Source organism: Misgurnus anguillicaudatus, chromosome 7, assembly GCF_027580225.2.
Source record: "Misgurnus anguillicaudatus chromosome 7, ASM2758022v2, whole genome shotgun sequence".
Classification (NCBI taxonomy): Eukaryota; Metazoa; Chordata; class Actinopteri; order Cypriniformes; family Cobitidae; genus Misgurnus; species Misgurnus anguillicaudatus.
Genome location: NC_073343.2, coordinates 15,196,985 through 15,218,516, shown reverse-complemented (window position 1 = coordinate 15,218,516; position 21,532 = coordinate 15,196,985). Strand labels below are relative to the sequence as shown.

General features: G+C 38.1%; 3 protein-coding genes and 1 long non-coding RNA gene across 6 annotated transcripts in view; 2 read left to right on the top strand and 2 right to left on the bottom strand.

Annotated features, from left to right (window-relative positions):
- The first annotated feature begins 2,308 nt into the window (after positions 1-2,308).
- On the top strand, positions 2,309-6,239 carry LOC129435205 (uncharacterized). Its single transcript, XM_073869461.1, has 3 exons — positions 2,309-4,698; positions 4,810-4,945; positions 5,320-6,239. The coding sequence occupies exons 1-3, from the start codon at positions 4,079-4,081 to the stop codon at positions 6,067-6,069; spliced, it is 1,506 nt and encodes a 501-aa protein (XP_073725562.1). The 5' UTR covers positions 2,309-4,078; the 3' UTR covers positions 6,070-6,239.
- A 353-nt stretch (positions 6,240-6,592) lies between these two features.
- On the bottom strand, positions 6,593-10,311 carry LOC129422685 (uncharacterized). The gene is made up of 5 exons (XM_073869460.1): positions 9,777-10,311; positions 8,620-8,814; positions 8,461-8,540; positions 8,115-8,169; positions 6,593-7,734 (listed from the first exon to the last, which is right to left on the bottom strand). The coding sequence occupies exons 1-5, from the start codon at positions 9,873-9,875 to the stop codon at positions 6,820-6,822; spliced, it is 1,344 nt and encodes a 447-aa protein (XP_073725561.1). The 5' UTR covers positions 9,876-10,311; the 3' UTR covers positions 6,593-6,819.
- A 4,665-nt stretch (positions 10,312-14,976) lies between these two features.
- Positions 14,977-18,218, top strand: LOC129418310 (uncharacterized). 3 transcript variants are annotated; one of them, XR_012370354.1, is made up of 4 exons: positions 14,977-16,838; positions 16,987-17,135; positions 17,417-17,801; positions 17,891-18,218. It is a non-coding gene; the product is annotated as an uncharacterized lncRNA (long non-coding RNA). The 3 variants fall into 3 exon arrangements; XR_012370353.1 differs by having other exon boundaries at positions 16,952-17,135; positions 17,891-18,217; XR_012370352.1 differs by having other exon boundaries at positions 16,952-17,110; positions 17,891-18,214.
- Positions 18,219-20,128: 1,910 nt separating this feature from the next.
- kif6 (kinesin family member 6) overlaps positions 20,129-21,532 on the bottom strand; it is a 283,602-nt gene continuing 282,198 nt past the window's right edge. Inside the window, exon 20 of the mRNA XM_073869458.1 lies at positions 20,129-20,367. Within this exon, the coding sequence (XP_073725559.1) occupies positions 20,354-20,367 (14 nt within the window). The 3' untranslated portion in view covers positions 20,129-20,353. The remainder of the gene's footprint in view (positions 20,368-21,532) is intronic.

Below are 21,532 nucleotides of genomic sequence, written 5' to 3'. Positions count from 1 at the left end.
AGGGCTGCCATAGACTCCCATTGGGGAAGAAGAAATATAATAATAATAATAATAATAATAATAATAATAAGAAGAAGAAAACCATCAAACGCAATAGTGGCCTGCCGCCCTGCGGGCTTGGCCCCTAATAATACTAACAATACCAATAGGTGCCATAGCACCATAGGTGCTTGGCCCCTAATAAATATAGCTGCAAGCAGCAATTGCGGGGTCAAGCACCTTCAGCGCAATGAGCACCCAAAGCACAGCAAAAACCACAGGACGCAGCAAATGCGCAAAGCGCAGAAAGCACGCAATACAGAGCCCGAACCCGAAGCAAAGCAAATGCAGAGCAGAACCACTGCAGTGCGGAGCAACAACAGAAAAGATGGCAAAAATATAACACGTGTGGAAAACCAGACAGGTCGAGAAGAACGTGTTAAAGGGAACACAAAAGGAAATCTCAATAAGTGAAAGTAAGAGCTGGGATTCGAACCCATGACCTCATGTTCCCAAAGCACAGCACTAACCGCATGCGCCAATGAGTAAACGATTAAACCATTGACTTGGTGTGTCCAAGCTATAAAATACAGCTTTACAGCTATAAACATTGATATCCAGCAATTACCAAAAGTGTAGAAATGACAACAGAGGGCACAAAAACTGAAATACAATGTATAGTATGAGAATCACAAACCAAAATACCACTGCACATGGGATTCGACCCCATGACCTCAGAAACTCATGGCATGTGATTAACCTGATGCGCAACTCAGTTAACACAGCTCAAGTGGCAGCAAAAAAAACAGCTGAGGTGCTTCAAGGATTGACATGTGCCAATCAACACAGATGCAGAACTGACAGTGCAGAGCAGAACTATCAAAAATACAATGTATATGAGAATCAAAAAGCTCAAATGAGATTGAAGACAAGAACATCATTCTGTATAGTAATGCTATACAATGTAATATACAGTCACATTCATTTACTATGACAAATAGACAACGTCACAGGCACGGTCAATTTTGGAGTGGTATTTCTAAGAAAGAGAACAGAATATCAAAAATCTGTTCAGTCATTTCTGTGCGGATTGCTCCAAACATTATACGAGCAGTACCTGGCATAAAATAAACAACATTTGTAAAATGAGTAGCAAAAAAATCATCTACCATATGCTTTACATTAACACATGAACAGAATGTTGGAAAATGACAAACGAGGCATCGTTGCAATCGGCATAAACCAGTGAATACAATTTCACAAAGAAATTAATATCAGACAAAGTATTCAGAAGTTATAAGCAGTTCCATAAGAATATAGTTCATAACCCCTAGGTGGCGCTGTACTCTGACTTCCCAGGTATCTTCAGGACATCATGTCGAAGCTCCTTACTAATTTTTGCGCGGATATGTCCAATAGTTCAAAAAATATAACAAATTATGTGAAATTTCAAAATGGCGGACAGGCGGTTCGGTCAAACGCGGCATAATACACATTGACAGATGCGGCATGAGATAAGCAATCCACAGACATCAAGATCATAATTTTCTGACAAACAGTTCAGAAGTTATGGGCAAAAATAGCCTATTTTCATATCTCATGACCCATAGGTGGCGCTGTCACCAGATTTGGCATGAACCCCAAGTTCATGGTCCACATGAAGTGTACCAAATTTCATTTCAATTGATCAAAGAATGACCGAGCTACAGCTTCAGAACCATTTTTGCGTCAACCTCGTTAAGTTTGCGCATTTATTACTTTTGAACAAAGATAAATATCAAAATTCTGTTCGGTCATTTCTGTGCGGCTCACTCCAAAGTTCACCTGTGCCAAATTTCATAACAATTTAACAAAATTTGAAGGAGGAGTAGCGAATAAATGGAATACTGTACATTTCAAAATGGCCACTACTGTAATGGGTGGAGTTTTACTGTAAGGTATTAAAAACAACAAGCATGAGGAGAGCAATCATGTGTACTAAGAAGAATTTTCATAGATCAAGCGGATCAGCAGATATAACAATTTGAACATTGAATTTTTGCACTGCTGGTGGCGCTATAGAGTTAGTACTAGAGACCCCATTTTTGGTCACATGACTTTTTAAGACCACCACTACAACTGTGCCAAATTTCATCATTTTCCTATGTACGGTTCATAGGGCTGCCATAGACGCCTATGGCTAAGAAGAAGAAGAAGAAGCAGAATAATAATAATAATAATAATACTAACAATTCCAATAGGTGTCACAGCACCTTCGGTGCTTGACCCCTAATAATACTAACAATTCCAATAGGTGTCACAGCACCTTCGGTGCTTGACCCCTAAAAAGAGAATCAAAGAAAAAACGCCAGCTCCATGGTATGATCATCACACAGCAGCACTCAAAAAGGCAACTAGGAAAATGGAAAGAAATTATAGAAGCACAAAGTTAGAGGTATGGCGTGCAGCATGGAAAGAGAGTGTTAAACACTACAGACAGGCTATAAAAATCGCCAGATCTACGTATCTCAGCAATCTTATTAAAGAAAATCATAATAACCCTCGCTTCCTCTTTAGCACAGTTGCGAAACTGACTAGAAATAAAGAACAAACAGAACCCACTAATAAACTCCCACACAATAGTAATGACTTCATGAACTTCTTTACTAAGAAAATTATGATTATTAGGGAAAACATTGTAGGTACCCAAGCAGCCACCACTCTACCCAGTAATACATTTAATGCTTGCCTACCATACGAACATCTTGAGTCATTTAAACCTACTACAATAGATGAGCTATCTAAATTAGTAGCATCATCCAAATCATCGTCCTGTATATTGGACCCTGTTCCCACAAAATTACTCAAAGAGGTATTCCCTATAGTGTCTAACCCAGTACTAAATGTCTTTAACTCATCATTAGAATTAGGCTACGTTCCAACAGCTTTTAAACTAGCAGTTATTAGACCGCTCATTAAAAAACCAAACCTTGACCAGGGAGATCTAAATAACTTTAGACCAATCTCAAATCTCCCTTTTCTTTCCAAAATATTAGAAAAGGTAGTGGCAAGCCAGCTACGCACATTCTTAGCAAATAATAGTACGTATGAAAAGTTCCAATCAGGATTCAGGCCCCACCATAGCACAGAGACAGCGCTGCTTAGAGTTACAAATGACCTTCTCCTAACATCCGACCGTGGTGAAATATCACTCCTTATATTATTAGACCTTAGTGCAGCCTTTGACACAATAGATCACACAATCTTACTTAATAGGCTAGAAAACTATGTTGGCATCAGTGGTCAGGCGCTAGCTTGGTTCAGATCGTATCTAACCAATCGCTATCACTTTGTTTATGTAAATGAGGAGGAGTCACATCACTCCCTGGTTAAATACGGCGTACCGCAGGGATCAGTTTTAGGTCCTATCCTGTTCTCGTTATATATGTTACCTCTGGGAGATATTATCAGAAATCATAACATACAGTTTCACTGCTATGCAGATGACACACAGCTTTACATCTCCTCGCATCCTACCGAAACACACAATTTTTCTAAACTATCAGACTGCATCAGCGATATAAGTGACTGGATGTCACATAACTTTCTTATGCTAAACTCCAATAAAACAGAGATACTTGTTATCGAACCGAATCGCTACAAATATAATATGACAGATTACAAGTTGCCCATAAATGGCTGCACTGTGGTGCCAACATCCACGGTTAAGAATTTAGGTGTGATGTTCGACAGCAGTTTATCCTTCGACAGCCATATCTCCAATGTCTGCCGCACAGCATTCTTCCACCTTAGAAATATCTCAAAAATACGCCATATGTTGTCTGCATCAGATGCAGAGAAGCTTATCCATGCTTTTATGACCTCTAGAATAGACTATTGTAACTCGTTACTCGGAGGATGCCATGCAAAACAGGTCAACAAGCTTCAGCTAGTTCAAAACGCTTCTGCAAGAGTTCTTACTCGAACTAAGAAGTATGACCGCATAAGCCCAATAGGCTCCGTGCACAAGCGTAGTGACGAACTTCTGCTATTGTCAGAAGGCGGCATATCGGTTTCCGGTTTACTTCGTCTTCATCCGCATCCGCTATAAACAAACAAGATGAGTGCTGCTGTTGTACGAAAAAAGAGATATAATGTGCGTGACGCATCTAAGTTTCTAAGAGCTGTAGGTGGATCTAAGGAGCACTGCTGTGTGCCACTTTGCTCTGCTTCAAGTCGAAATAACACCCATTTGAGCTTCCACTGTTTCCCAAAAGACACCAACCTTCGTGCGCAGTGGCTGCACAAAATAAGGAGGGCACGATTTACGGTGACTCCCCACACTAAGGTATGCAGTCGACATTTTCACGAGAATGACATCCACACTACTGCTAGGGGTAGACGGGTTTTAGCAGTAGGCTGTGTTCCGTCGTTATTTGAGTGGAATAACTACACTAAGGTGTCACGGGCCGGTGTTTGGGAGCGCCGATCTCGACCACCGAGTCCAGAACCAGACATGCCGGGGCCTGATGAAGACATCGAGCAACCATTCATGGTCCCGATGGTTTTGGACCACGACTACGGGGCCAGTCGTACTGTATGTGTGGACCAGGAGCGATATGAAGATGCGTTGAGGGAAATCGAGACGCTCAGAGAACAGCTTCAAACATTTCATCTTCAAAACTCCTTTGGACTTAAACGGTTTGCCTCGTCTCCTGGAGACATTAGATTTTACACCAGGTAAGATAATTGTAATATCATCATCTTCTCATACCTGTTTACTAAATAACTAACTGACCAAGTAATTATTTTTCCTCAGCCCTTTTAACTAATTGTAATACTGTATTTTAGATTCCCCTCATACGAGCATCTGATGGCGTTCTGGCACCTGATCGAGGCAGCAACAGCAAAAATTGTTAGGGTCACCAGGGCAAATAAAAACTATGCCACTACCACAACAACTGAAAGCCCTTTAACCAGACCAACTGTAAGTTTTCTTTTCACACACACACACACACACACACACACACGAAAAGGATGGTTTTGAACTGACACTCATAATAAGGGTGTAATTATAACCTCATTTCACGATTCAATACGAGATACTGAACTCACAATACAATATTATTGCAACTTAACATATTCCCCTATTGCATTATTATTATATTCACCATTATATATTGTAGTTTAATGTAGTACTGACAGTAAAACTCTTTAAACTGGATTTTATCTTTAACACATTCATTTTAATTTTGGGTAATCAAAACAGATATTAACTATCCATGATTTATGTTGTTGTAATTTTGTATTGTGGTATTGTATTACACCCCTACTCATCACATTTAACTCATCTCCCCCCAGAAACTGCTGCCGATAGATGAGCTATTCCTTTTTCTCACATACCTGTCCACTGGCTGTACCCAGAGGGAGTTGGGTCATAGATTTAATATCCACAGAGCAACAGTCAGTCGAATCATTGTGACCTGGGCCAACTTCCTCTACTGCTTACTGGGCTCGGTCTGCATATGGATGTCTCCTGCAGCTGTGAAGGCTAGTCTTCCACACGACTTTGATGGCAGCTACAGCAATACACAAGTAGTGCTTGATTGTACAGAGCTACGGTGTCAAACACCTTTATCCCTTCTCCTTCAGAGTGAAGTTTTTTCCAACTACAAGTCCCACTGCACCTTTAAGGCTATGGTGGGCATGTCCCCTCACGGAGCCCTGACTTTCGTGTCAGCACTCTTTGAGGGTTCCATGAGTGACAGGGAGGTGTTTCGTCAGTCAGGGATTACATCACTCTTAACACCTGACATGGCCATTATGGTGGACAAGGGATTCTTGGTTGAAGGCCTTGTACCTGGGCCTGTTCATCGTCCTGCCTTCCTCTCCAAGAGGGCCCAAATGTCACAGGGGGAGGTTCTGAAGACCCAGTCCATTGCCCGTTTGAGGGTGCACATTGAAAGGTTAATTAGAAGAGTAAAAGAGAATAAACTGTTTGATACCACCATCCCTCTCTCCATTGCAGGGAGCATTAACCAAATCTTTACAGTCGCTTGTCTCCTTTCAAACTACCAAAATGGATCACTGGTCAAGAAATGGAGATTATGAAGTGAAAAACTGTAGTGGGGATGCGCGTTAATTTGCATGCGATGGTCATTGCGGTTCCTTGATTAGTAGTAAACCGGCTTCACTGAAGAGATGCGCAATGACTATCACATGCAAATTATCTCGCATCCCTAAACTGTAGCCAAATGTTCTTCCAAAGAGATCGATATTAAGGGGATGGTTCACCAAGAAGTGAGAATTCTGTCGTTGTTCGCTCATTCTCATGTTGTTACAAACTCGCATAAATTTCTTTGTTTTGATGAACCCTATACTATGGAAGTAAATGGGGTCCACAAACGGTTTGATTACAAACATTTCTCAAATTATCTTCCTTTGTGTTCATCAAAACAAAGAAATTCATACAAGTTTGTTACAACATAAGGGTGAGTAAATGATGACAGAATTTTCATTTTTGGTTGAGCTATCCCTTTAACAGTTTTTGTGTTCAATATACAGTATTCATTAGAATAAATTATCACTTTGTAAATTGTCTCTCCGATACAGTTTGTAAAGTGCAACACAATAAAAAAAAATCTAAAATCACAGGCATGGTCATGTAATAATTTGCAGTTTAAAGTTGTCAAAGAGGCACTTGTAGTGCCAGCAACATCTGCCTTCTATTGAGTACAATGGTAGTGTTTAAGTGTTAAAATACTTTTATTGCGCTTAATCATAAAAACATTTACCTTTCACATTTCATACATAACATAAAACTTTTAATTGGAAACACTACAAAATCATACTGTTGAAATATTACACATTAGGCATTACACATTTCTGTATGTAGACATAAAAATAAAACCTGTCTACATTTTCTCTGATTGCATCCAAAACATCACTGTCTCTGTAAACTCTCTGGATGAGTATGTCATCCTCAGCCGAAACCACAAAATCACACCAATCCATTCCCGTAATTAGCATCTGGCCCTGCACTTGCCAGTAATAAGCATGGTTTTTTTTTATCTCCAATTTGCCTGACTCCATTTTCAAATATGGACAGTCTACGTAGCTTTTGACGTTCGGACACTTCATCTCAACCAGCCCAAATGGACATGGCTCTGAAGGGTCAAAGATGATCCCGTCTGGAGACGCCCCCAGCCAAGGAGCATCAGGGTGAATGACCAAACCACAGGGGTAGTGGTTGACCCTTTTAATTTGGCAATATTCCCAGATAGCATCCGCCTCTAATTCAAGCCCCCTTTTCATAGCCGCTGTCTGACGGGTCCCTTGCAGTATCCGGGTAGCCAGACCTTCTTCAGTCTTTTCCCGGACCTGGCAGATCTCTCTGAATCGTGAGGCAGTCAGTCTATGCCGCCTCAGCTGATGCCATTCAGTACATGTGCTTTGGTGTCTGGTGGCACATTCATATTGGTGTGCCATGTCCCAGGTGACCTCCAGACTCCTAAGGTGAAGCTGTTGTGGTTGAGTGCAGACAAACATACAACTGGATGGCTGTAAGCAGTAATTCTCAAGAGGCACAGATGGTTGTGGTGGGGCAGCATGGAAGGAGGGGTTTCGCTTTGCTATTGCAGGTTGTTGGTAGGACAAGGGACTACCGGCTTGAACCTTGCCAAGGGTGAAGTCGACCAGGGGAATTTCAGAGCTGATGCCCAAGCTGCAGATCATCGGTGTGTCATCTTTAGAGAAATCTTTGAAAACCTCTGTCACCTTGGAAGTAACAATATATAGATTAGCAATACACTAAATATAATAATAATACTATAAAAACATAATGAGCAGTATCTTTAAAATTTCGAGTAAATTACTATCCACAGAACATTATGCATGGCATACAAGTCCATAATGATATGAGAACACCCTTATGAAGTCTATAATCAAGTGAGAACACCCTAATGAGGTTATTATCCTATTGATTTAAATTGAATTTCAGGTTTTTTCTTTGAAGCAGAATATTTGTTTGTATAATTGATGGGCCATAGTACATTTAATTAAAAGGGGAGGAAAAAGAAAACCAGGAAATATTGGTATACAGATTTTGGTTAATCATACTGTACAGTGATATTTGCTATTGTTATAGCCCTACTCACCTGAAGGACGGACAGATCAGGCAAATCCCCAGTCAGACCTTTGTAGAGTGTGCTCCTGTGTAGAACATAAAACTTGGGAAGTGGCATGTCCACAGATATTTCACTTCATACAGTAAACAGTAATGCACACCCGCGGTGTAACGGCACTTCGCGTTGTGTCGCATTACCACCTTAGATATGCATTATTTTCTAATAATTCAAAGAACCGGAGTCAATTATTCCGCTTATACCACGGGTACCACAAACGTTGCTCTGGTGACTATTTTTAAGACATTTGATAACAGATAATGTTCAACAGATCTGTGGTATAAATTGTAATAAATAATCTACAATATTCAACATTTACCTTACACCCTCGGTTGTTGCTCTACGCTTTGGTTTAGCCGACAGCACAGCCATCTTTTCAACAGGGCCTGGCTTTATACCCTATAAAGTTATTCAGGATACAGTTAGAAGTAGTTTAGAAAATATAGTGAACAGGTCTATAAAAACAGTGCAAACTTACCAAAGTTCTGGGCTTGTACCACTGCTGTTCCCCTTCAGTACAGCTTAGCACAGGAGGCACAACTGGCACATTCAGTTCCGAGTAATGTGCTGACTGAAACAGCAAAGCAACGCAGTGGTTGCATAATGCTGCTCCAGCAACACATGTGCAGCTGTGTTGCACAAGCTCCACAGGAATTGAATCTTTCAGTACCACCTGCAGAAGTAAAATGTCATATTAAATACTTAATTATCATAGCTTGTTTACTGTTTAATCATTTGTTTAGGACATAGTCTTGTTCATCACTGTTTACTAATTGGTTTGAGACATAGTCTTGTTTATCACTGTTTGACCATTTGTTAGGACATAATCTTGTTATATAGATATTCTATATAAACAGATCCAAATAGATTGGATTAGATTATGCTGTATAATATGCCAACTGCATTAGATCAAAATCTATAATCGTTTATTTGAAACATTATAACCTGATACCTATAACACAAGACTGAATCTTAAACGAATGACTGAGTTGAAAACTTGAATAGGAAGAACGCATTTTACCCGGAGGGAACCAGCTATGGAAACTTACCTGCCTACAATAACTGTTTTCATTAGATTTGAGTTACATTCCACATGATTAACCATAGCCGAGTCCCCAGGAACAAGGAACACCGGGTTATAATAAGTAACAAGCTTATAACATGAACAAGAACGCATACAGTAACCCGAATGGGGACCTGCAAGGTACACTCACCTGTCAATTTTAGCCATTCGTTTCATTACGTACTCAAGAGTTATAATAAACAAGAATTACCTTTGCTAAATCCCCAGGAACATCACGAACACCAGGCTACTAAATGAACAAGCCTATAACTGCTGTTTTATCTAAAGTTAGCTGCACCATACACTCAAACTGTGAGGTTTCTCTGCTTTCTTCATGGACCTGTAGCACAATGCCCTGACAGTGACTTCACCTGTGCTCTGATCTTTATTAGAAACTGAGAGGAAAGCAAGTTAATACAATTGATTTTACAATTATCACAAAAAATAACGATCAGTCTGGGTTTAAATTAGGAAAAACAAGCTTCTGTACTAACGTTACAATAAAAATGAACACATCGCTAACTAGCTTAGCCGCTATCTGCTGTCACACCACATACGATTAAAATACTTACCCTCATAGTTGTGCAAATAACTCGATATGTAGAGTTTAAAGCCCTTGTCCCTCTTGCTTGTTGGAGCAGGGGACCAGGCATCAACAATGCGATGTACATCGCTGACGCGTATTTTCGGAAGATCCTGGAGACATCGAGTAAAAACAGACATTTTGGGCGACGCGCAAGTACACCGGAAACAGATATGCCGACTTCAGGCGACAGCGGAAGTTCGTCACTTCGCTTGTGCACAGAGGCTATTCTGGCATCTTTACACTGGCTACCAGTTAAATATCGTATACAATTTAAAATATTACTAATCACCTACAAAGCCTTAAATGGCCTAGCACCCTCATATCTTAGAGAATTATTATCAGAATACAATCCATCACGTGCATTGCGGTCACAAAATTCTGGCCTCTTAATTATCCCTAAAATATCAAAAGTGTCTAAAGGTGGCAGATCCTTTTCCTACTTAGCCCCTAAGCTATGGAATGATTTACCAACCGACGTCCGAAAATCAGAGACAGTAGATAACTTTAAATCTAGACTTAAAACTTTTCTCTTTAACAAGGCTTTCAAATAGTTGTTTTAACAATGGTACTTATCTCCTAATAGCTAGCTTGTACAACCTAATAAATAAATAAATTAATTAATGAATAAATTAAAACCTTTTTTTTTTCGTCAACACTTCAAAGCATGGTAAATCTCATTAATACTCTTTAGTAATATGCTGAAACTTTGAATTGGTTTTCGACTGAGTCTTAACTGCCAAATATGGCCGGCTTGCAATTTTGGCCTTTTCCCACGACCTTAAAATAGTATGTCATACAGAACCGTTTGCCACTGTACGTTAGCATTAAGGACGGCAGTGGGGCCTCTGGCCTTAGTCAAACGAGTTCTGTTTCCGTTTCTAAAATCATTAACTATATGTAATACACTTAACCAGCAATAGTTAGCCTGTCCGGAACCGAGCTGACTAAAACCACATTACTGTGTGACACTTGTTTTCTATGTGAACGGCCCCTACGCTAATAAGATTTTGTGTCTCTCTCCCTGTCTCGTCCTTGATCCCGAGGACGAGACAAACAGATCCAGTTCCGGTACATGTGAAAGTCGGCACACAACTGATCTACTAGCTGTTCTTCAACGTGATGTCCAGCTGATGCCTGACCAAAGACCACCGGCAGAACCCGCTTAATCTCTGCTTAATCTCCGCTCAATCTCCTTCCGTTTCAATGTGTATATATATATATATATATATATATATATATACCTCCCAAGGGTTTTTTCCTCCTATGACTTTTTTTACTTCCCCGGCTAAAATTCCGGGGTTTTTTTCTCCTAGGGGGTTTTTCAACCCGGGGAGGCAGCCTTTTTGGGATTAACTTCTATACGTTACATTAGTAATACGTTTGTTTATAATGTAGATTTATAGCCGTAGCAAATTTAACTGCTTGTGCTATCGTTTATTATGTTGTGCTATCTGTCGTTTTTCTGTGCTTTTCACTGCATCTATTATGTAAAGCTGCTTTGATACAATTACCAAATTGTGAAAAGCGCTTTATAAATAAAATTGAATTGAATTGAATTGAATTGAATTGAAAAGATTGAACTTTCAGCCTTGCAAGTGTTTCAAAAAGTTCATTGAAATCCACCTTAAGGAGCTCAGACTGCTCTTTCCGAATATCATTCTTTCCCACATGTATGACAATCCGACTGACAGACTTATGTTTCATCAGAATGTTGCAAAGTTCCTTGTTAACATCAGAAACCGTTGCCCGAGGAAAACAGTATGTACGGGTAGCCTTGCTTTCAAAGTTTCTGATAATAGAGTCACCCACTATCAGCGTGCTTGGCTCTGCTGCTGTCTGAGCGGAGCGCCGCTGCCTGTATGATATTGAGCGTCTGTTAGCGCTGTAAGCTACTGGCTGATGTGATCTGTGTCCATTAACATTTGGGGATTCTTCACCCAAATTCATTAGTGCTTCAAATCTATTTTCAAGTTGTACAGGGGGTGGTAGAATACCAATATTGGCTACTCGAGTTGTACCCATATCTGGGGTAGATGATGCTAATGCAGCAATTTGTGACACTCGTGACAGTCTAATGTCTTGAGCACTTTTGGGTCTCGCACCCTGTTTATGCCATCGGTTTGTGTCCTCAATTTCTTTAGGGTTCTCTGAGCTCACTATGACCTGTTTAAAAGCATTAGGTTCACAGGACTCACCAGCTGTATGTTGAGAAGGACCACGATGAAGCTCCGCTGTATGTTCTGGTAGGGTCGGCAGCGCCACAAGTAACTTTGTTTCGAGAACTGCAATCTTTTGTAAAAGTCTGTGGCAATTTGAGCAGCAGGTGGATTTAGATCCAGAAGAAGGCATTCTTTCTTCTTTTCTTCTGTTTGAGTGTGGGCAGTTGTGTTGTCCGGTTTTAGGATTGTCAACTCCCGGCAATAGCAGACTGGTAGACCGCTATGACAAATTCCCCAAGTTGTTTAATGTTCCAAATATCAATATAGTTCCAGGAATTTGTAGTTTTAGTGTGAGTGCCCAATTGTTTAGTTTGAGCACTGTGCTGAACTGCTGGTAGTTGAATCAAAAGATAAAAACGAAAAAGCAAAAGCGCAAAGCACAGAGCGCAAGTAAAAGTGTCCGAACAGTAGTGAAGCAGGAAGAGAAAATGACCGCACGTGCACAGCAGAACGGCGTCTGACAGGACCTTTTTTTATTTCTCTGAACTGAGACCCGTTTAAATTTCATAATAACTTATTTTAGTTGCTTAAGAGTGTTGAAAACAGCATTTTAACATACTTATTAAGGCTCACAGTATAATAAAGCAATAAACCCCAAGACAGCTAAGGGGCGTTGTTAGGCACTGCTAACCCAACGCTTCGAGGGGTTTATTGCGTTTATAAAACGGTTACTTCATATGCATAATGTTAGCGGGATTTTATAAAATAAAACACAAATAAGTTGTAATTATAGTACAAATATTACTCTTCCGCCAAACAAAGTAGTTCCTCAGAATCAAGTGTGACTGAAACAGAGCGCAGTTTACAACCAACAGAGATGCAGCAAAGACACAATGAAAATATGATTAAAGACTGTGGTGTTCATTTTTATAAATCAACATTCATCTAAAATTGACATTAACATTTATATTGTGCAACTGTTGAAGTGATGATTAAATATGCTTGGAAGCATGCTGAACTCTTTCCCCGTCAGCATTTTTTTTTAGTTGCCACCCAGTTTTAGTTTAATGCCTTGCAGAAAAAGTATCTTCTTTAAATAAACATAATGAAAGAACAGACCATCCGCTTTAAAAAAAAAAAAAAAAGTTTCATCCTACCTTCATTTGTTCTCTTATCACCTCTCAAATTTTTTTTCTAAAAGCGGAGATAATTCCCTTTTTGTGAAGAACTTTTGTAAGAGATCAGATTCAGAGCCTGATGAAAACACGCTGTTTTTAGTGTTGAGTGAATGCATCAGTGTTTAAGTTGGGTAAGATCGCCATCTAGTGGATAATAGCGGACGTATGAACTTGAGTTATAAACCCCTCAGACAATGTTTTCTCTTTATCGACGAGATGAATCAACAATATTTATTGACATTTATCTGGATATCGCCATTAATTGTGCAAACGTAGACAAATTAAAAATATGATTAAAGAGTGTGGTGTTTATTTTCATAAATCAGTACGTATCAACAGTGACGCAGTGATACTCTTGTAATGTGGTCTGAACCGTGAGGTTACCGGTGTATTTTATCACGGCTTAGAACATGTTTCAACCAATCAGAATGAATAACCAGAACTGCCCGTTTCATAAAGCGTGTTTTATGCTGCACTGACAGGTTTATCTGACAGGAAATTTCATTTCATCAGGTAAGACACTAACGTTAATTCACAACAAATAAAACAATATTTATGAAAACGTGTAGATGTTCTTTAACCTTTATTTATTTTATTGTTTTTATTTTAAAGTTTTGAGGGACACGTTTGGTGTTTTGTACTGATGAAGGTTGAGAGCAGCGTTACCCTGGCAACCGAAACATGAAGAGGGCAGCAACTCTCTCACTTTCTCCTTCTGACAAAACTTCGTCTGCACAATTCAGAAATGACATTCTCATTTAAATTATATGGAGAATCCATTTAAATGTTTAACATATGTTTATTTAAATGTTTGTCATGTAATATTCATGTTCAACAAAATTAAGTATTTCAACTCTAAATCTGTCATTCATATGTTATGGTAAGTCTTTTAGTTATGGGCAAATAAGGACAAGTTAAATTAGTTGTACTGCAGATGTGCACCAAAATAATATTAAATAAAATATTTTAATTACTAACTGGTTACCAACTTTTAATCCATTGCCACGACGTGCCCACGACAGGCAGATTACGTTGCGAAGTTACGTGCAGGCGACGAATCCAGGAATTTCACTTTTCCGGTCGCCACGACGTAACTCGGTTTGTCGCTACGACGTAAGTTTGGTCATCATATTACGTCGACGTTATGTAACAGTTACGTATTTGTGTTAGCTGGGGTTGCACTAACGTGTGACGCAGCCGTCGAAGCTTCCGTCTCATCATCGTACAGTCTACATGCCTGTCGTACCCTAGTTTAAACGATCCATGTCGCACAGTGTGATAAGGTAATGATCTTATAGGAGGGCAAAAATCCTGCAGTGTATTCCGGGCTTTAGACAACAAGTAAATGGCTTGTTATCCCTCAAACTGCACAAGGAAAGCAGAGGGATGCGTCTCTGTACAGTATGTGTGTGCACTGCTCTGAGAGCCGGCTGCACAGAAACAGAAAAGATAGATAAAAAAACAACACAGGTAAAGAGCTTGAAAAATTATATGTGAACCCATTAGATTACAGAGATACCGTTTCTCGTAGTACTTAAGTGATCACATGACCTTGGCGTTTGGCGAAATATAGGTCTCTTCCGGGGAAATTTTTACTTTAAAAATTACAGACATGGCCAATTTACATCGAATTAAGATAACAGACAACCTCCGCAATTATAACAAATGAGGTCACCGGGGAATACTAAATCTGTTTGAATTAAGAATATACACTCTTAAAATTGATGTGTTAAAAATTTACACAAAATATGTGTAAAAGGATTCTAACACATTTTTGTGTTGGAACTGACACATAATGTGTAAATATTATGCTTAACTGCTTACACAATGAATGTGTAAAACACGCTAAGTACACAATAAAATGAAATGCATAATTATTGTAGTTTAATGATGATTTATATTTAAACGAAGTAACATGAAAAAATGTGATATAAAACACTATATCCTGTCGTTTTCATAAAAAAAGTGATTTAGGCAGCGTGCACTGACACTGATTATCCTGTACTTTTGTTTGTTATAAAAAACAAATATCATATATAACACATTCCTTTATCAAGTATAAGATGTTTGTGCAACAGGAAATATACAAGCAAGTTCGGTCAAAAGCACAATAAGTCTGCACTTCACCACAAAGTTAAATAAAAAATATAAAGTTTTACAATGCAACTTTGTCCTTAGTCAAAACGATTTGCCCAGGAACAGATAATATATTTATGAGACCAAAGATTGTCCATAAGACAGTACCGAAAATAAAATATATATAACACCGTTAACCACTACTAACACATAACACCCAGCGGCCAGCGGTGATTTTCAGAAGGACTTGCCGAGATCAAGCTGCGTTGGGCGGGGTACATGAGCGCTAAGTACCCGTTGGTTGTCTGGATCAGAACTCCGAAAAAGTCGGGGCAGATTTTTTAATAAACGCTCTCTTTATAAACCGACCGCAAATTTGAACTTTTTATACATACATTCTCGCCTAAAAAGCTTTTGAACATACACTTTGTGACACAATAAGAGTAATATTTCAAACATTATGCAGGCGTTCTCTTCCATTGGTGGCTGTCGAAAGTTCACACGAATCTGCTGATGACGTTTCACATGGACAGACAACTACGCATTATTGTATTTTTAATTGTATTTTTTGCGTGTGTTATTTTTATTTCATTATTATGAAAATCATGATCATTTTTATTGAGCCTTGGCTGGCAGTCTGTTTTGAATTTGGTTTATTGAAAAAACAAACACACAACGCATATTGTGTTGCGCCTGCGCAGTGACGTTCTTTTCCAACCGCCTTTCCAGTCAAGAGGTCAAGAATGTTCCTGTCTGCATCAGGTAAGAAATTAAATAAAAAATTACAGTTATAATATGATATCTATTTTTCATATAGTGTAAGAAATTTTCGTATTAATTGTGCAGGAGACTGTTAATTTAAACTTTATTATGGTAACGTTAAATGCTCGCTCGTTTTGCAAAGTTACGTTTGGAGATTCATGTTAACAGTCATTGTTTAATGAAAGGCACATTGGACTACGGGTTAGTAATATGTGTGACACTTGCTTTCAGCACTGTAACGTAAATCGTTAACACCGTGTCCTAAATAGACATGACACGCGGTAACGGGTTTCTTTTCAGTTTATGTCCTTACGTTATAGGATGGATCATTATAAATTATGCCTTTCTATTATCGCAACGCCTCGTCGCGTTTGGTTAAGCACATGATGGTGAAACAGTATGCCATCACTGTACCTAACGTACTGTACACCTGTGAGCGGCATGACGAGACAAAAGACGGTAAAACTCATTATTAATCGGTGATGCTGTACATTCTGGATGATGCACAGCCACATTTTATAATACTGTTCTTTATTTTTGTGTCGCGCCGCTCGCGTTCAATATAAAGTTAGACAAGACGGAATTAATTACTGGGAGAGTAACTGTAGTGGTCTAATGGTAAGAGTCGAACTTCACGAACCTTTCACTGCTTGCAGTAAGGCTAAAGTGCTACGTGAATAAGATGGGTGTAGTTTTGTGCTACTAGCTGTTAAGTGTTTTTGCACTATTGAGTTATAAATACTGCCCAGTAATACTTAACTAGATGTAAATCACAATTCTTGTGTCAATGTTTGTTTGTAAAAGCTGGCACTCTCAAAGGAGATTTTGTTGTTGGATTATGGTCTCATTTGGTCAAAAAGAGGGACATGTACCGTAAGGATGCTTTTACATACTTCATTTATGTGTATGAAATTACTTATTTGACAATGTGTATAAAAACTGTACTTGACTCTAACTAAGTGCTATTTTTGCATTGATCATGATAGGAGCATTTTTCTTTTTTTGATGGGCCATCACACAGTGGATTTATAAAAATGAGATTACAGAACATCAGACGGTAGCTTCAACAGAGTTGAAGTGGGAGGACATCATCAATAAAGAATGCCATTGACCAAACCTTCAGTCATCAAAGAAGATGGATACAGGTAATGACAAAATCACCAATTATTGGTGAAATCTTTAAGGAATATCCCCAATTTCTGGACATGCCAGTGTTTGTAATGTACTTAAAGGCGGAGTGCACAATGTTTGAAAGCCAATGTTGATATTTGAAATTAGTTAGTAGACACTCTCCTTACTGCTGATTGGCTATAAATGTGTTTTGGTAGTCGGCCCGTCTCCTTTTCCAAAGCGTTTTTCAAACATTGTGCACTCCGCCTTTAACTGGAGATAACTTTACACAAAGTGTTTCATAATTCCAATATTAATATTTCTTTTTAAATTCACTGAAGGGGGACATCAAGTTTTCCAGACTTACCGATGGAAAAGAAGAAATGGGAATGTGACAATTATTGAGAAACTCAGGGGAAAAGCATCTTTAGAGAAGAAAATGGGCATCAGACATTTATTGAAGAAAGCTGACAGTCAGCATAATGGTATGATTTCCTATCTCTGTTCCAAATGTTTAATTTGGAAAATGACGTTTAAAATGTAACATTCAAAGTACGATATAAAAGTAATCCTTTTTTTAGAAATTTTTTCTCATAATTTATATTTTGCATGTGACCTGCATGTTTACTTCACCCAGATGAGAGCTGTGTTATACAATGTTAAGGATACTCGTTCATCTTCTGCTGTGTGAATTCTGCTGTGTCAGTCCTGTGGGACTTGATGCCCGTAGGCTTTGTGACTCTAAACTTTATATAAAATAAGTAATTTTCATGCAACAACATTTTCTAATGATGTTCATTGTTTTATTTGTGTAGGCTGGTACCAGTGTGACGTCTTTGCTTACTAAATGATCAAAGGGTGTCTGAAATCAGCTCAGCCACAGTTGGTTTCCAACGGTTCTTCAGGACATGGAGGCCACTACGTAACTGTTGCAATGAATGATTCTTTTGCCTTTCCACCTGATGTTGACAATCTGACCTGTGCGGTACTGAAAACAACTTGCACTGACATATCTTAACTCATTCCCCGCCATTGACGAGTTATCTCGTCAATTATGAGTTAATATTTAACTAATAAATATGCTTTTCTGGACGAATTTCAAAGTGAAAGTGTAATACCGCCTTTATCCACTGGATGGCGAAAACCGAATTTATCAAAAACGGAACTTAAAAAGAAGTAATGGTTTATTTTAACTGCCTTTATGTTTGATAGTCATTCTGAGTCTGATATCTAACATAAATTCCTTTACAAAAACGCAATTTTTTAAGCTTTTTCCTCAAAATGTTGTATTTTTGAAGAGAAATATCCATATTTCAGTGGTTAAATTAAGTGGAAAAAGTAAATATATAATGAAACGTTTTTTCCCCATTTTGTTTGTTTGTTTGTTTATTTATTGTTTGTTTGAAAGCAAAGGGTGTGCTCTTTAATTTGATATAATTTGTATGTTTATATATTTATAGAAGATAATTTTTCCTGCAAGGAATTTAGTGAAACTTTTGTTAAAATCACAAAAATGCAGGTGGGCAACTTTTCTCAAAAAGGCTGGCGGTGAATGAGTTAAAATATATCAGTGCCCTATGTTTTGCCTCAAAATTCACACCAGTAATGTTTTTTGTTGAAACCAGTTATATTTCCTAATTAAACTAAGGCCTAGTCCTGGATTAAGCTAATCCCCTGTCCGGGAAACCGCCCCTAAATGTTTTGTGACGGAAATTTCTTTGAATACACTTGTCAAGTTCATTTTAAGTATTTTTCTAAATGTAAGATAACATGTTAATGTTTCAGGACAAGTTAAACATTTTTGATAACTTGCATGTTGGAAACGATTTCAGACATTGTTCTATTCAACATGTTTAACACAGTTGCTTTTAAATTCAATGAATTATTTTATAATGAATTATTAATAGTGTTTTAAAACGTATCAATGTAATGTATGTTTGAAGTAATTATACTTGCACTTACATTTATTTAAATTAGCATACACCTAGCAACATAAAGTACTAGCATATTTTCATGCAAGCATTAATTGTCAAATATTTGTTATTTTACGAATAAATAGTTTGTGAACAATATTCAATAGTTGTCTGCTTGATTTCATAATTTAAAGTTTACAAATCATGTGTTTTTTTTCTCTTTAATATTAAAACTAAACAATTACTCGGTAACACACAGTTGTGTTAGATTAATAGAAAGTTACACATAAATGTGTTTACTGAAGCAACACATTTTTGTGTTGCATTTTATAACACATATTCTGTGTTAAATTTAACTCAACATGTGTTGTCCCTGCGCACACTCAGAACATGTGTAAAAAATAACACATGTTGTGTTGTTTTTAACACATTTGTTTTAAGAGTGTAAACTGTACATTGTATAATGTAATACTTTGCATTTATAAATTATTTAAATCGCCTGAGCGCTTAATTTATATTTCAAAGGCTTATTATTATGGTTCAGTATGTCTCTGTTACATAAAATAATGTTAGTACATGTATCATTCTTTTTTATCCCTGAAACTAAACCATTATAAGATGCCCCCTTCACTGTATATATATTTAAATAATAGATTAATATCATAAACGTGCAATAGTCGAATAATAGCGAAAATGAACGACCTACCAGTCAACTAGGAAAATCTTTGTATGAGAAATAGCAGAGCGTGCTACACTGGTCTTCTTTGTAACAAACACTGGTGCTCTTTGGACGTTAAGAGGCAATAATATACTAAATATACAAAAATCCAAGGCACTCGAGTGAGAAAAATATTAAAAAGCCTTTAATATACTGGGCTACATACAAAATTAAACGGTAGATCTACGCGTTTCGGCTTACGCCTTCATCAGGATACACAAGTATGTATCCTGTGTATCCTGATGAAGGCGTAAGCCGAAACGCGTAGATCTACCTTTTAATTTTGTATGTAGCCCAGTATATTAAAGGCCTTTTAATATTTTTCTCACTCGAGTGCCTTGGATTTTTGTATATTTAGGAAAATCTTTGGTCGAGGGCAGCCCTAGTTAACACTTTATCTTGTAAAAACATTTGCTTAGGTGACAGGAGTGCTTCACCGTGTAGTTGCAATGCAGATGCATTACCATACAATTCGGTTCCTCATTTCCATTATGTTTAAATCAATAACAATCAATACAGTTTTATAGCTTCCACTGAGCTAGTAACCTTTTAATATTCTGTATTTATATGTCACATAAATTTGGACAAACATTATGTAGACATGTGTGTGTTAATGTTTGTTCCTCCTCCCAGTGTTGTAAGCATGCTTATTTCTCCATTCCTGAAAAACACAAAAAGGAGGTACAAAAATCAACAATTACCTGAATGAGATAAATAAAACAATCATAAATCAGGGGCCGGTTGCACCAGCTGGGCGTACACCCGGTCGTAAGACTAGTTTGGACATCAAAAGCAGCTTTACGTCTTACGTAGAATTTACCCCTCTTGCACCATTTAGTCTGAGACTAAATCTTACTTCTAGGCAAGGGCATGTTCATGCATGACAGAGTGAGACACCTCACTTATAAATTCTAATACTTAGATGTTTAGAAGAAAGAGAACTTATTAACAGCTTTTATTGCAAACAGCAAAAGCGTTCGTTTAGTTAATGTAGGTTGTGTTTGATGGGTTTGCACATGATGCACGCATCCTAAGGGAAAGCACGCTTGCAAATGTGTGAAAGGAGTTTGTAACCATAGTAACGCAAATGCCGTGCTATCACTGCAGTTAAACGCATATGCGGGGAAGCACATCGTCTACACTGAGCATAGCTGTGCCTGGTTGTAGTTTCTGATGGTGCAACAGGCGTAAATATTTTTCACAAAGCCAGACGTAGCCAAAGCTAAACGTAGGGCTTAACACAGAACTTTTTTAGAATCCAACTGGTGCAACCAGCCCCTGGTGTACAACAATTATAGGGTATTTTACACAATTTACACTTCACACATTTCCATACTGCAGTGTGTTGGCGTTGGAGCACATTGGCGTTGGAACCAGTATATGTCCCACTCACTTTTTCTCTAATTAAGCACATATGTCTGTTTACTTGTCAGAGCACCATCAGTGAAATTTATTCTACGAGAGGAATGCCCTTATAAATTAAACTATCTTCTGCATTTTAGCAACAGCCTTGATTTCCATGAAATTCATTCCACTTAGCTCATTTAGAGTATATAGAATTTAAACTTCATTTCACTACTTGCGCCAGCAGCACTCCGGGCCGTGACACAACAAGGTAAACAAAGGTCTTAGGCTATAAAAGACATCACCAAAAAGGTCCATGATCCACCAGTAGTTCAATAATAATATTATGAAGCGACGAGAACACTTTTGCATGCAAAGAAAACAAAACAAATGGTTTTATTCAACAATTTGTTCTCCTCCTTGGTCCTTCAGTGCATGTTTACAAACAGACTACGGCACATGCTGCTTATGTGACCTGCTGA